The 14,931-nt window shown below is 42.4% G+C and overlaps 1 protein-coding gene across 2 annotated transcripts in view; it reads right to left on the bottom strand.

Moving 5' to 3' along the window:
• The window catches only part of SLC39A10 (solute carrier family 39 member 10), a 32,281-nt gene extending 17,776 nt beyond the window's left edge, over positions 1–14,505 (bottom strand). For both annotated transcript variants that reach the window (XM_066553302.1, XM_066553303.1), the window contains exons 1-2: positions 14,429–14,505; positions 77–1,150 (exon numbers count right to left, since the gene is read on the bottom strand). In XM_066553302.1, the coding sequence (XP_066409399.1) occupies positions 77–1,141 (1,065 nt within the window). In that variant the 5' untranslated portion in view covers positions 1,142–1,150; positions 14,429–14,505. The remainder of the gene's footprint in view (positions 1–76; positions 1,151–14,428) is intronic.
• Positions 14,506–14,931: the final 426 nt, after the last annotated feature.

Below are 14,931 nucleotides of genomic sequence, written 5' to 3'. Positions count from 1 at the left end.
ATTTGTGGGTATGCACCTTCAGTTATTATGTGACAGCACTGAAAGCCAACTTACCAGCTCTGCATGTCACACTCACCTCTTCATGCTTGTGCTCATCCTCACTGTGATCCTTGTGCCCACGTGCCACAGGGAGGGCGTGTTTCCTCACGCTGATCTGCTTGTGCGAGGCCTCTCTCTTGCTGGTGTGGCGGTGCCCGGTGGCAGAGCCCACGCTGCCGTCCTGGTGGCCGTGGCCGGCGGAGCGGTCACCGCCGTGCTCGTGGTGGTGCACGTGCAGGTGAGAGGCGTCGTGGACGTGGTCGTGTTTGTGCACGCGGTTGTGCTCGTACTGATCGCCGGCATCGTGCTCCGGGGCGTAATCCCACGTGGCGTCTCCCGACGTCTCGCTGATCTTCTTCTGCTTCTTCTTCTGTTTGCGCTGTTTGCGCTCGGGCTGCTCCTGCGTGGTGTTGGTGTCCGTGGCAGGCTCGTGGCTCTGCTCGGCGGGGTCGCCGTGCCCGCCGGCGTCGTGGCGCGAGTGGCGCGTGCCGTTGTGCTCGTGCCGGTGCGCGCGCGGGTGCTGGTGGTGCTGGTGCCGGCGGCTCTGGTTGTGCACGTGTTTGCCCTCCTCCTTCAGCGAGGGCACCGCCGCCTCTCTCTCGGTGTCACATTTGTGATTTCTCTTTGCAGACGCACCCACCGTGGTCTGGTTTTCTGAATCTGAGTGGCTGTGAGCATGGTTATGAGGATGAAAATGCTTTCCTTCCTGTACTTCCAAAGCATACAAGTGAGAAACATGATCATGGCCAATATCATCATGATTTATCATCACTACTTTTACCTCTCCCAAACCAAGGCTTATTAACAGTTTTTCCAGGCCAAAAAAAGATAATCTTCCATTTTCACCATAGCGATCAAAAATCTTTTCAATGTAGTATTTTTGTTCATTTTCTGCTTCCAACGTTGAAAATTTACTGGGCATAGATTCTGTTCCTCCATTCTGGAAGTATGATTCATTTGAGATCTGATAGTCATTATGGTCGTGCACACGATCCTTTTTGGGACCGTTGTTGTGTCCATCTCCATGGCAATGATTGCACTGATGAAAAATAAATGTCAGCAAACAAATGATGCAAAATTTTGTGTGCATGTGTACCTTCATCTCTGTTTCCTACAAGAAACACAAAGGGATGCACTTAGCTGCAAAGCAATCTCAGTGTCAATTTATATGGCCTATCAGTTTGGTACTTATGCCAACTGAATCACTCACAAAGCTTTTTGGATATTGGCAATAAAAGAATAGCAATTGCAGTACTTTTACAGCAGAAATTGTGTTAATGTACTTTTCTTATCCCACAGTGAGACAGACTGTGTATTTTAGAGATGTGGTTTTACAAAACCATACTGACAGGAGGTGATGATAAGAAAAAGATTAACAATATTTACAGTCAGTCATATCAGAATATTTTTGTGCATATTTTCAGAGGCATCTATACTTATGATAACCTATAATATTGAAAATCTTGATAAAACACAAGCTACAAAAGAATGAAAATTATTTTAAAATAACAATGCTGTAATTTCCTGTTCACAGGGGTGACGGGCAGGTAATACAGCTGAAAACCCACACACCATTTGTTCTCTTTTTGTGCTGCTGAAGTGCCTCCACTAAACACACACTGCACAATTCCCTGTTTTGAATTCATCCATTATCAATGTACAAATAAGCTGCCATTAACTAACTTCAATGTATTGCTTATATGTTCATATTTTTAGTACTTTTCACTTACATTGGTTTACTGACTTCAAAGATCTATGTAGACAGCCATTTAAAAGTAGGGTTATATGGAAAACATCTGCTTATGCAACTCAAAAAATACTGTTAATGCTGACAACTGTTGAGCTGAAAGCACTTAGGGCTGAATTTTAGAAATTATATCATTGGGACAATATGGTTTTCAATTTAGTGTTACATGTAAAAAACTTACAATTCAACACCAGGTTGTGAAGGAGACACTGCAAAAGCTTATCTTGTGTTCATAATTGAAAACAAGTCACCATTTTACACTGCAGCAAATGCAGGCATGTGAGGGGACAGGACACAGGCCAGCTGTGCTTTAAGCTCTTGCCACTCTTACCAGTGGTTTTAGTTCCTGATGTGCACCTTGACTGGAGCTGCCACTGGCCCTCCATTCCCAGACACGAGTGACCTGCTCAGCACATCCTAAGGTGCCGCTGACTCTCACATGAGACAGGTGAAATTTGGTTACCAAGGCCCCCAGAGCTGCTCACTAAAATGTGCTTTGTGAAACTGGCCAGGAAAGTGCTCTGCAGCAAACCATAAACATTTGAAGTCCATCTGACTTTCCCAAAATATCTGTTGGAAGCTCCTATACTTGTAACAGGTCGGCAGAGAAAATGAAGGAACTGCCTTCTAAGGACTTTATATGGCAAATAAATGTGTCAACACAGGATACTGGGAAAAACCTTTCTCTTGGTAATCTCTACAAATCCAAAATATGAAAGTTCACTTTTTCACTGGAGCTTCAAGAACTTACAAAACTTTTTTAAAAAGCAAAACTCTCTTTTGCAATGCTGTCCCATTTAAAAACATAAGCCCAGAAGAATATCTGGGCTTATGTTTTTAAATGTAAAATGTAGGCATCTGCATCAAAATTGATTCCATGGATGTCAGATAGGCCAATGGCTACTCATTGTACATTAATGCCTTATTTTTATAAACAACTGGTCAATTATCAGTCTGGAATAACCATAGTTTATCTCCAGTTCAGTCCCCTACATTCCAGTTACTGATTTCAGGGCTAGGATAAACTTTTTCAAGTAGTTCAATATGGTAAGTTCACCCCCAAAATTTCCTGAAATATTATTTTCATGTATTAATATATATATAAAGTAATACTACTTTTGTAGGTAAGAAACCTTTTCTCCCCCTTTGCCACATACTGGTAATACAATCAGAACAAGCAAAGTTAAATAATTCTCATTTAAACAAGCATGATCCAGACTAAAATATCTCTACCAGGAAATTCATGACTAAAGCATGCTCATAATCCTTTTCACAACCTCATGATCTTTTCCATGTGACTGGCTCATACAATACTACTAATACATTACTTGGAAACTTAAGTCATGCATCCCTAATTGTGGTGTTTAGCTTTGAATGGTACCTTTTCTCCATGCCCTAGTGGTTAAAATAGTTTGCAACCTATGACTGTGATTCGTTGCTGAAAAACAAGAGCTGAGCAGTCTCAGAGCAGTTTCAAAATCAATTACTTGTCTGTTTTCAGTTAAAACAGTAATAACCCTAGCACAGTATTTTTGATCTTCTATTGTATAATATTCTCTATCTTCCATTGGAAATCTTGTTATGGAACAGATAATTAAAAAACAAATGTTCACATAATAAAAAGTTTCCAAAAGAACAACCAGAAAGAATTAATTCTTTCTTTTTAAACGAGCTTCATTATTCTCTAGGCAACTGTAAATACCTGTCATGTTTAACCTGTCAGGCAGCACTCATGTGTATAATACTGGAAAGCTGAAGTCCAAGTTCTGTACACTTCAGTGGCACAAAATTGTGTACGGCTGATCTCATTATAGGAACATTAAGACTCTCAAATCCCCCAAGAGAATATGCAAGGGCAGCCTGAGGAGAAGGCTACACCAAAGTTGAGAAAGACTCTGCCTATTACTGCTGTCAGCCTTAGCCTGATTCTGTTCACTGTTTGATTCCCTGCTGCCTGCCCTTCACAGCTCTGAGGGGCAGAGGAGGGAAAACAGCTCCGAGCTGTGGGTCAGTGAAATACAGCACCCCTAAAGGGCAGGGCTGAACCAACAGCACCTGCTGCACCTCCCTGAGCTGCAGGGACAACCAGCAGAGTCCTTCTGACACCTCAGGCAGCGGCTCAGCCCCCACGCCAAGCTGCACAATTAGAACGTGTACGTTTGCAGGGGGGCACAGATCAGGTGTGTCCCACCAGAGGGCATCTCAGGAAGGCACACGATGCTGCCTAGGGCACCCATCCCCTCCCCACACTGCAGGGCAAGAGATCATTCCCAGCACGTGGAGAACTGACTGAACTCCCACACACACAGAGCCTTCAGGTGCAAGCACATGGGCAGTAGTGCCATGGAAAACTCAGCACATCTCCGTGCAAACCACTCGCTGCCTAGCATGTTTCAGCTACTTAAACAAAGGCATCAGTCATCAGAGTTGGGTTTGGTTTTGTTTCTTTTAAAATCTTTCTTTCATTCAATGTCCCTTGGATTTCTGAAATTTATCTACAGTGCTTACTATCTATTTCAACTGTTTGTTTTACATAGCACTTTATGCCTTAAAGCCTGGAATATAATTTGTGGGGACATCTTTGTTTATTTATCACTGACTGTTTCACTGAGACTAGAAAACTAGTTCAAGAGTTAGGCTGTACTTTGAAACAACAAACTTGGATTCAAATAATGCAGTCATACAAAATTCAAACTGAAATGAAAGCCACATCTGTTATTCCAGCACTTGCAGCCCACGCAGTACAGCATTTTTTCTGTGTACAATGCTGACAAGAGTATTTTAAGTGCCCAACTTTCTTCCCCCTAACCCTTTTCGTTGTGTATTCTCAACAATTTTAATAACCTGAAATATTTGTAATATAAATGCACTGATTTCTTCCCTTCCCACGCTCCTTCCCAAGTAATTTCAGTTTCACTCCCTTGTTGTTCAACTTTCTTATCCTTGTTTTCTCTGAAGAATGTTCTGCTCATCTATGAAAAACATCTTTGACTCGTCTAAGTTACTCAGCTTGAATGCCACAGAGAGGAAAGTGCTTTAGCAAGATTTCATGGACTTCTACAAGTTCCACACCAAACACATGCTCCAGCTAAGCCAAGAGAGAACCCAGAAAGACAAACAGGTGCTAAAAATAAGGACAAAGCCATATTTTTACCAAACTAAAGCATTCTCACTGTGAGGCAGGGCAAGTTCAGCACTTGTGTAATTCATTTCTATTAGGAACTTCTCAGAGTAACAGCTCTATGAGAAATGCCAATTTCTTAAAAAGAGAAATATTCCTTGAAATAATTATTGACTAGACAAAGACAGTTTTTCTTTCAAGTCCTAGAAATTTAACTGCTTTTCTATACTGCAGGTATTCACTCCAGTGTATGTGCAGGAGAGATGTATGCAGCTTCCCCCCATCCTGAACTGTGCAATACTTCATAAAAATATTCAGTTAAAAGTAAAAAGGCTGGAATCTGAAAATCCAGATGAACCTACTCTATATTTTTTTAATTTCACATTTTTAACAAATAGTAGAATACAAAATCCTATTAATCTAGCACACATTTTTAAGGTAAGTTTTAAAAAAAAATAATATGAAATTAATATATTGTTGTTACTGAAAGACATTTTAAGAAAGCCATAAACACATGTTAACTAAATAATAACAATCTGTTTTTCTTTTATCAGTCTTAAGCCGACAGTAGCTTCTGCTAACGGAAACAGGAAAACATGCTACAGATCAATAAAGTTGAAATTAACCATTTCTAACTTCAGTTCTCACCCATCTCCTGTACTTTCTTCCTTCTTCAATTTCAGTGAAACAGGTTTATGGATTTCAGTGAAACAGGTTTGTGGATTTCAGTGAACCTCATTCATTTGAAAACCTACAGCCCAGTAGGAGGGGCACTTTGTAAGAAGAGAGCATTAACTAACTGATCCAAGCCCTCTTTGCCAAGTTAATACCAGGTAAGACTTACAGAGTACAGAAAGCATTTATGCATAAGTGAACACACCATGAATACTTCCTAAAAATCTGAACTGTGAAGTATTTGAACAGCCAAGTCCCAAGTGTAATAAAATGATCTTGAACTAATACAGTAGCAATCTACCAGCTCAGTTATCCAGAAAGGAGCATTTATTCTGAACATAAGAAAACTGGAGAGCCTTCTTCAAAGGGTCAGTTATTTGTAAGGAATTGCTGAGTACAGGATCCTTCTCAGAGCTCAAGATAATATAAAAACTTCAGAATACTTGGAAGTTCTGTAAGTACTAGTTCTGCTCACCAAGAATTAATTTGCAGTCTTTCATATATAAATTGGATGTAGTCCATGAAACACCTATTAATGCACAGAATTTATAACAGAGCCAATTTGCTTTTGTGCCAATATTCTGTATTGAATATACTGTTCCATTAGATCGTATTAAGATACCAGCCAGCACTTGTAAGATTGAAATACTTGAAAAGATAAACCACTTACAGCTGCATTTTAATACTTCATTTTTCTTCTGAAAGTAAGCAAACTGTTTTGGTTACAACCAAAGATGAAGTTCAACAAATATTTTAAGATGGTGTTGCACTTAAAGCAGCAGTGCTGCCCTCCCCCACTGCTTCACTCTCTTGTTCCCATGCCCACAAAACCATTTTTGGACACCAGCACATTTGTTTGCTTATCTGTTCACTGTGCAGCTGTACAACTACATTCTGCTGAAAAAAAAGCCTAGAAAAAGAAAAAAAAATATTATTTTCATGACAGATTACTTTTCCTATCTGGCTCACTGTACAGCTGCACAAAGACCACAGTCCACACAAAAAAAAGAGCCACCCAGCTTTAGGTGGGAGCACCAGTCACTGATCTGGTTGATCTGCACTCTAACAGAACATTCTGAGAGAGCACAAATAAAACAACTGGCCACCTCAAAATGCACCTCAAATAACATTGAAACTTATTTCCTGCTGAACACTATTTGAAAATAATTTCTCCAACTTTCCCTTCAGAACAGAATATAACAATATTTCTAATAAAGTGTTAAAACCAGTTGCAGTACTTTTATTCTTATAACTTACACCACTATCCTTGCACTACATTGTAGTACTTGTGGTATGTTAGAAGGCATAAAAGGCAAGTCTTTGATGATTGTTTAATACCTACATCTTTATAATAAACCTCTCTTCATCACTGCTGCAATCAGAAAGGGAATTATGTATGCCTACTGCTACGCCAATGACTTATCTCACTTGAAAAAACCAGAAAAATAAATTTAGAAAAGCTGTCAATTATGAAGTCCACTCAAACATGAGACTAAAGCAAACTTTTACATGTGCCATGCCAAGTTAGTGCCTGATTGTGAAGGCCATTCCTAAAACAAAGAGGTTTCAAATTATATACTATTGAATCAAATCCGTATTTTTAGATCTGTATTTTTAAATAATGAACTGACATCACAGACTTTTCTAAGGTGCCCTACCAACAAGCCACTCAAATTCTTCTTAGCATAGTTACTCAGTCAAGAGAACAAACCAGGGGAACTGCTACTCTTAAGAGAGCAGGCAGCTAGCAACTGGAACCAGTGACATCTTGAATTAGTGAGCTTCCAGATGTGTCTTTGTTCAGTAATTGTGGGAGCCAGAGGAGTTTGTGAAGGTGTCCTGGCAGATTCAGAAGTAACACTTATCCAGTCTGACACAGGAATAAGATAGCAGTACATATCTCAGCAGGCAAATCCACCAACGAAATGCCCAGCTGAACCACTTAGTGTCATTTTCATCACACATCCAGGTGAGACCTCGACAGAATTCATGCCATTTCCCTGCCATCATTTATTTGAACCAGGATTATTCTGAAAGATCTACCTGGCTACTCATTACAGGTTTGTGTAGTGATGGAGGCAACCATTCAAACTGATACAAATACTGACTGGCTTTAAAAATCACTCACCACGAACAATAAACCTTTCTTAGCAAGGTATTAGCTCAGAAGTTTAAGATGAAATAATGAAAACACAGTATTCAATACCCAATATTACTCTTAGTGCAAGATTAGAGACAGAAGAGGGGCAAGGAAGCACAATATTACTGGTAATATATGAGGCAGAAATATTAAGGGTCTGGCATTGCTTATTGTCAAGGGAAGTAAAACTGAAGGAAATTGTAACTGCATGTCCAGAACAAAAACCCGCAGAGCACGTGAGGCATCATTTTGGTACTTCACTCCTATTCAATCACTGCTTGACTGAATACAAGGAACTCCTGTATGACACTTTTCATAGGATATGGCAAAACTCAGCAAAAATGTGGGGTTTTCCCATTGTAGAGATACATTCCTTTTATGTGTAGAACAATGTACTACTCTAGGTGTTTCACTATGAGAATATTTTGTTTATAAAATATAATTAATCCTTTGTCTTTGCTGATTTACTGTTAACAATTAAGCTACAGTGATGGAGAAAATTCCAGTAAATTAGTTTATTTATAGGATCTCTCAGGATTTTCCACAAATATGTGGCAATCGCCCTTTCTCAACTTTATTTCTGTTTTAAGAACTCAACAACAGTACAATACTAGGCAAAGTATCATCTTCAAAGACTGGGAAAGTATTTTACATCACTCAGCATAACTGTTTACTGCAATTAATTTGAATCACAGAGCTTGATACAAGGGAAACAACAATAATTTGCTATACTTGCTGCATTGTTATTAAAGCATCTCATCTTCATCTGTTCTTTTAGGAGTCAGCATTAACCCCTCACATTCCTTTCCCTACTACTGAACATACATAGTTAGCAAAAGCCAGTGTAAGAATTTTTGCCTAAAGCCACTAAAAATGAACTTGTGTGACTCTGTATCACACTCTGCAAGACACAGATGCATAAATTTAGACTAAACACTTTAGAGAACTCAATCTCTTATCTGGAGTACAAACACAGCAACTCAGTGAAAAAATAACTAGTTATGGGCATAATACAATGAAAAGCAAGAGTTTGTATATACATCCTGCTGCAGCTACTGAGTATTTATTTACTGAATGTATGGTGTGGGAGCAAGTGGACCCTGTTAATATAATACAATGCCTCTGCTGGACAATTGCCTCAAAGCACAGTTCAGAACAGCAAGGATGGAAATCTATCCTGTTTATGTATTGTAGCAGACATCAAATAAATAGGAATATTTTATATTTAGATTAAAAAACCTAGTACTGCAAGGCAACCACATTATTTTGCAACTGAGATACTGTCTTCTAGAGACAGATGTTCAGGTCAGCACAAAAAATGCTGCTATATTCTGCAAACAGCACCAGACAATACATATGGCCTATATGACACCGTTTGCATTTCATGGATCAAAGTGATTATCAGGGTAGAGGAGCCCTGGTGGAAAGAGGCCTTCCTTGACAGGAATGGTTACAGGAACTGCCCAGAGCCCTGGGAAGTAGTGCAACCATCATGTCAAACAGAGTGCAGTCTGCCACTTGGCAGTGAAGCAGCTTTTCTGGACTGCTCTGTACAAGATATGAATGAAGCAGGACTGAGAAGCAGCCCTGGTTCACTGCTCCCCCTTGCAGGAACACTCACTTGGGATATTACTGGGGATTGAATTCAACTGCCAGCTCTACAAATGACATATGGCTATCATGAACAGTCCTAGATGGAATTCAGTGCTACTCAATTGTATTTAAAATGCAAATCAGTATTAACAAAGATATTGCTCAAAAAAAATCCATAAAAAGAATGTCTACTGAGACTACCTTGAGGATTGCACACACTTTTCCTTTGTTTTTCTTTGCTGCTCCAATCTCAGTATGGTTGCATGCTATTATCAGCAATTAGCTTGGTTAAAGGGTAACTATTTATAGATATCAAATCACCAGGTGTAAATAATTTATCATTTACAGTTATCTTTGAGAATTCAAGGTATCATTTTTGTCCATTAATAATCATCACCCTAAGGAGCTATTTATGAATGTAGTGCAAGTCAGGTAATCTAGAGACCTGCATCTTTACATATAAATTGTATGACAACCCCTGCCTGGAATTCATGTTGGATTACAGTGGTCTTTACTAGGAGCTGCGATCGGTAACTATTTCTAAAACATTTATAACCTACATGCAGAAACACTACACAAAGTCCCTGTTTATTGTATTTACAATTTTATACAGATTCTGCATGAAACTTCTTTCACACATTCTTAACCTAAAGAGCATTTTATCTCACATATGCATTTTATCTTATCTGACCAACCTCAATGTAGATTGATGACTTTCAGACATGATCAGTTAGACAGCAGCTTCCAGTATTCCAAAGACTTTCTCCCAAAGCTAGATTGGTTCAGCTATCTCAGTGACTTCAGAACTGTGTTTTTATCACTTAAGATATTATTCAGACTTATTCACACTTATTCAGAATTGTGCTTATCAATTAAGCACCAAATTGAATGCTTATACAATTTCCTGTGCCTCTTAACAGTTCAGAAACTCTTTCTGGAGTTTTAAGTTCTCTGTGAATATTTCACATCTTGTACAGACGTGCTACTTTAATACTGACTTGTGACTGTCAACACAGAACAAAAAGAGGGGCAGGTTTCTCTCACAGACTTCATGAGGCTACAGAGAAGGTGACAGCCAGATGAGAATGAAGCTCCTGGTCACTGAGAGAAAGGCCAACAGCTGAGTCATTCCTGCTCTGCGGCAATGGAAAAAGCAGCCAGGAAACGGAAAGAGAGATGAGGCAGCACAATGTCAGAGGAGAGCATTTCCAGTCTCATGAATCATGTCCCCCAGCATGGGTGCAACACCCTACATGTAATTCCAACATCCCCTTCTTCTCAGAAGCTTTTCAGACTGACATCAGCAAACCATCATCTTCCAAGTCTTTTATGCTGCTTTCCAGCTTTCTGGGTATTAAAACCTGTACAGACTTTGCACTATCACAGAGGTAACAAAAGTGACTTCAAACAATTATTCTTTAGCTTCTTTACTCCTCGGATTTTTATTACATCGAAAAAGCCTGGAGCAATGGCACTGACTCAACAGCACTAAAAGACTGTGAATAGGGGGACTGACACAGCACATACCTTTCTCTCCTTTAGGAGGTTACACCATGGTAGGAGATGGTTTCCAGCATTTCAATCAGTTTTTGAAATTTAGGAAAAAAAACGTTTTATTAGCTTTGCCTAAGTGGTACACATTTCCTTACCAGACCTTATTAGGTGTATTTCAAGTAAGATCTCAGCTGTAATTAAAGTATGATGTAAGAGCAGTCGTAATTCTTTCTGCATTAAGTGTTACTTCAGGCCTTTATCAGGAAGATAAAATTACTAGTTTCATTTAAGATAACTTCAGTAGCCCACCCCCAAAGATAATACTTTTCAGATGATAAAATTGTTTTAAATAATTGCTCTCTAAATTAAGTTGGACTCCCACAGTAAACCAGGAAGCTATACAGATTTTCTTCACATTAGAATAGAAATTGCTTCCCGAAAGGCATAAATTCTCCTAAGGAACTCACCCTGCACCTAAAGCTCAATCCTGTGAAAAAATACCTGCCCAAGGAACAGAACTGCCATTAAACTTTCCTTCTCTGAAACTTCTGCTGACATTTTAAAATGTGTTACAGGAAGTCAAGACACATTTGACAATTCTGAAAACATCCTAAAAAATAATATGCTGTGAAATACCAAGGGTTCTGACATCGCTGATCATCAAACTGAGAAGAAAATGGAATGAGGTTTTCTCATTCTAGTATCATTTTCACTGCTGACACATGCAGTTATGTCTGTCCATCAGTTTGTACAGATGCCACCATCCTTTCACCAAGTTTCACTGCAGTAAATGACCAAATTGTAACTTGCAGAAAAACTTTAATGGAGTTTGGCTTTTAAGTAGCTTTTGTAATTTTAATCAGCAATTCCATCTGATGAAAACATGTAAATATTCTCAAATTGATTTACTTCATCACTGATTTATCAAGTGCCTATCACACATTCAAAACAAACTTCCACTTCTGTAAAAACTGTGACAGAGACAGGAATAAGTCTTTACAATAGGCACAGTCATGATCAAACGACATTGAAACTGGAGAGCAAAGGCAAACAAGTCCAAACACACTTCCTTTAGGACTATATACGAGCTTAAGTCAGTGTGATCTGGGCACTACTTAAAAAGTCTCTTCAGACTTGAATCAGCCACTACTTTGCAGAAAATGTATTAAGAATAGAAAGAGTAAATTAAAGCTGCTTGACTTACGTAGTGAAGACCAGGAAGTACCTATTCCATGTTGGATACATTAATTTTGCCATACATATATATATATATATATATATATATATTTATCTCACTGTCAAAGTAATGGTGGTCAGCATGTGCTTTTTCATGTCAAGTAAACTTTCTAGAACGTGTCTGAATTACCCTGATGATCCAATTTAATGAAATTATTTTCATGCAATGGGAAAAACATCAATTAAGACAAAGCCTGTGAGCATATTTGAATAACTTTAAACCACAGCTCTGCTGTAATTGCACATTTTATGACTGACTGGATATATGCTGCAAACTTAATACTCGGGTTTTATGTAAGCCAACCTGGAAAGCACAAAGACCTACACAGATATTAACTGAAACAAAGCCCACTTTTTTGGAATTTTTTTATGTAGCTAGAATCTCCAGTCATACTGCCTATTCCAGATAGGTAACAGTGTATAACAACCCCTCTGCACCCACCCATGGACACTAACGTAATGCCAATATGGAACTGCCACCATTAATCTCATCAAACACACACAATTAATTCAGTCTGTCCATCTATCTAGACCCTATTCTCCTTTAGAAATAGATTGCATGGCTGCATACTTTTTTACTCCAAAGTATGAGCTAAAAGCAGTCTAAATAAAAATGCTGCAGGACACCACCACTAATAAATGGTTACTTTAACCATTAATTTAGCACAAGAATTTAGCTGGTAAAGTATAGTGACACTGATCAATGTTGTTGGGGACCTCAGTGTTTTTTCCAGTTCTTGTCTTACATGACCACGCCAGACTATTAGCCTATAGAGCAACCATTAGTCCCTCACTTTGGAGTTACATACTGTGCCTCAGTCCCAATTCCTGTTTTCCTGCCATCTGAAGCAAAGCACATTATTCGGCAGAGGAAATCAGACTGCATTCTCTGTTAAAGTCCAATTAAAAACCCTCATATGATACCTTTTTAATATAGAAAGTTTTCTATTTTTATGTCACTGTGTCAGTTACTACTACCCAAAGGGATACAAAAACATACCCACTGGAACATGCCAGGAATTACTTTTGTTAACTAGATGACAACTGCTTCCGCTCGTCTGAAAACTAACCAGGTCTTCCAGTGTGCATTTCTCAGTTCTGTATCAGGCTCGAGGTTATCACAGGCTCCCTTGGTGTTATGGTACAAGATCCTACCTTAATAAAAAAAACACATTATGATTGCTACTTACACACATACAGCGTTACGAGTGCTACAAACCAGAAGTATTTCTACTCACGCAACTCTTGTTCAGAAAGTTTTATCAACTAGCAGGCATGAACACTTCTACAAAGAGGCCCAAAAACGACAAAGATTGCTAGAGATTTTAAAGAGCAATTTTATTCCGCAGTTTCAACGTTAAGTGGGTATTTCCAAAGGACGCAGCATAAGCAGCAGAGATGGTCGAGAACAGGAAACCAATGTTTTTCCCTCATCACTTCTGTGCCTGTACAGCACAGCGACAAAGCCTCCTGACCCTTCCGCCCTTACCCTTATTTAAGGTTACGTGCGGGTTACAGCCCGAGTGATTTTTCCTCAGCTGTTAGCGCTAAATCCCTGCCGTAAGCCCTGCAAGATTTAATGGCCTGGCTTGTTCATCACCCACCGTCCCAGACTGTCCGCAAACACCGCCAAGTCCGGCGGGCTCCGCACGGCTCCCGCACGGCGCTCCTGCCCCGCACACCCGCAGCGCCCACGCCGGGCGGGCAGGGCCGGCTCCTTCCCCCCGCACCCGCGGCCTCCACGTGGCCGCACCGAGAGCGAGAGAACGAGCGAGCTCGGCAGGGCCGGGGCGCGCCCAAAGCCGCACTCCCGGCAGGAAGGCTGCCGGAGGGAAGCGGCAGAGCGGGCACCGCGCGGCTCGAACCCGCCGGGACACGGGGCCCACCGCACCCCCCGACCCCCGCCGCCCCCCTTTCTCTCTCCGCCCGAGCAGCCCGGGCAGCCGCAGCGCCGCGGCCACGTCCCGGGCCGCCCGTTCTGGGCGCGGGGGCGGGGAGGATTTACCTGCCGCATGGTCGCCTCACGAGCAGAGGAAGAAAGGGGGTGGGGGGATGCGCCAGGGCCGCGGCGGCGCCTCGCGCTCCGCCTCGGGGGGAGCCCGGGCGCGCCCCCCCCGCCCGCCGCCCCCCGGCCCCCCGCGCGCACCCCGCGGCCTCGCGCCCCGCCGCCACGTGATGAGGCGGCCGCGCCGCCGCGCGCCCCTCTCGCCGCTCCGCATCGCGGGCGAGCCGCTGTCCGCTACCGCCGCTCGGTCCCCGCCGCGGCTCCTCGCCCGCACCGCCGCCCCCCCGCCCCGGCGCGGCCCGGGCCGGCCGCCACCCGCTCCGCGGCGCCGGGCGGCTGTGGGGGAGGGCATGTAAACAAATGGGGTTTTATAGCTACCTCACTCGAGTGCCGTGTGCATCTCCCTCTCCGCTCGGTACCAAACCGCCGCGGCGCCTCCTCCTCCTCCTCCTGCCGCTCCGCCGGCGCTATTCACAGAGCCGGCTACGCCGCGCTCGCCCTGCACACGCGGCCCCGCAGCCCGCGCTGCCCAATGCGCAGCCATTTCCTCCAGCGCTACGAAAGTGGCGTAGCGGCCCTGCCCGCCCGCCCCTCGCTGCGGCGGCTCCGCGCACGGCCCGGCCATGGCCGCGGGCCCCAGGAGCGCCGGAGGGAGCGCGGCGGGCCGGGACAGCGCGGCTCTGTCCCGGCCGAGGGAGCCCGGCCTGCGGGACCGGGGCCGAGCTGCCGCCTCTGCAGCCGCCTCTGCAGCCGCCTCGGGAGAGGGTCCGTCTCTCCCCAACAGAGAGCAACAACGGGGTATTCGTACCTTCCTATGGAGCTACCTTCCTACAGGGGTACCTTTCTGGGCCGAGGTGGGCACAACCCCCGTTTATGTCACT

Source organism: Molothrus aeneus, chromosome 7 (genome assembly GCF_037042795.1).
Source record: "Molothrus aeneus isolate 106 chromosome 7, BPBGC_Maene_1.0, whole genome shotgun sequence".
Lineage (NCBI taxonomy): Eukaryota > Metazoa > Chordata > Aves > Passeriformes > Icteridae > Molothrus > Molothrus aeneus.
Note: the sequence above shows the minus strand (reverse complement) of the source record. Positions and strands in the feature narration are given on the sequence as shown.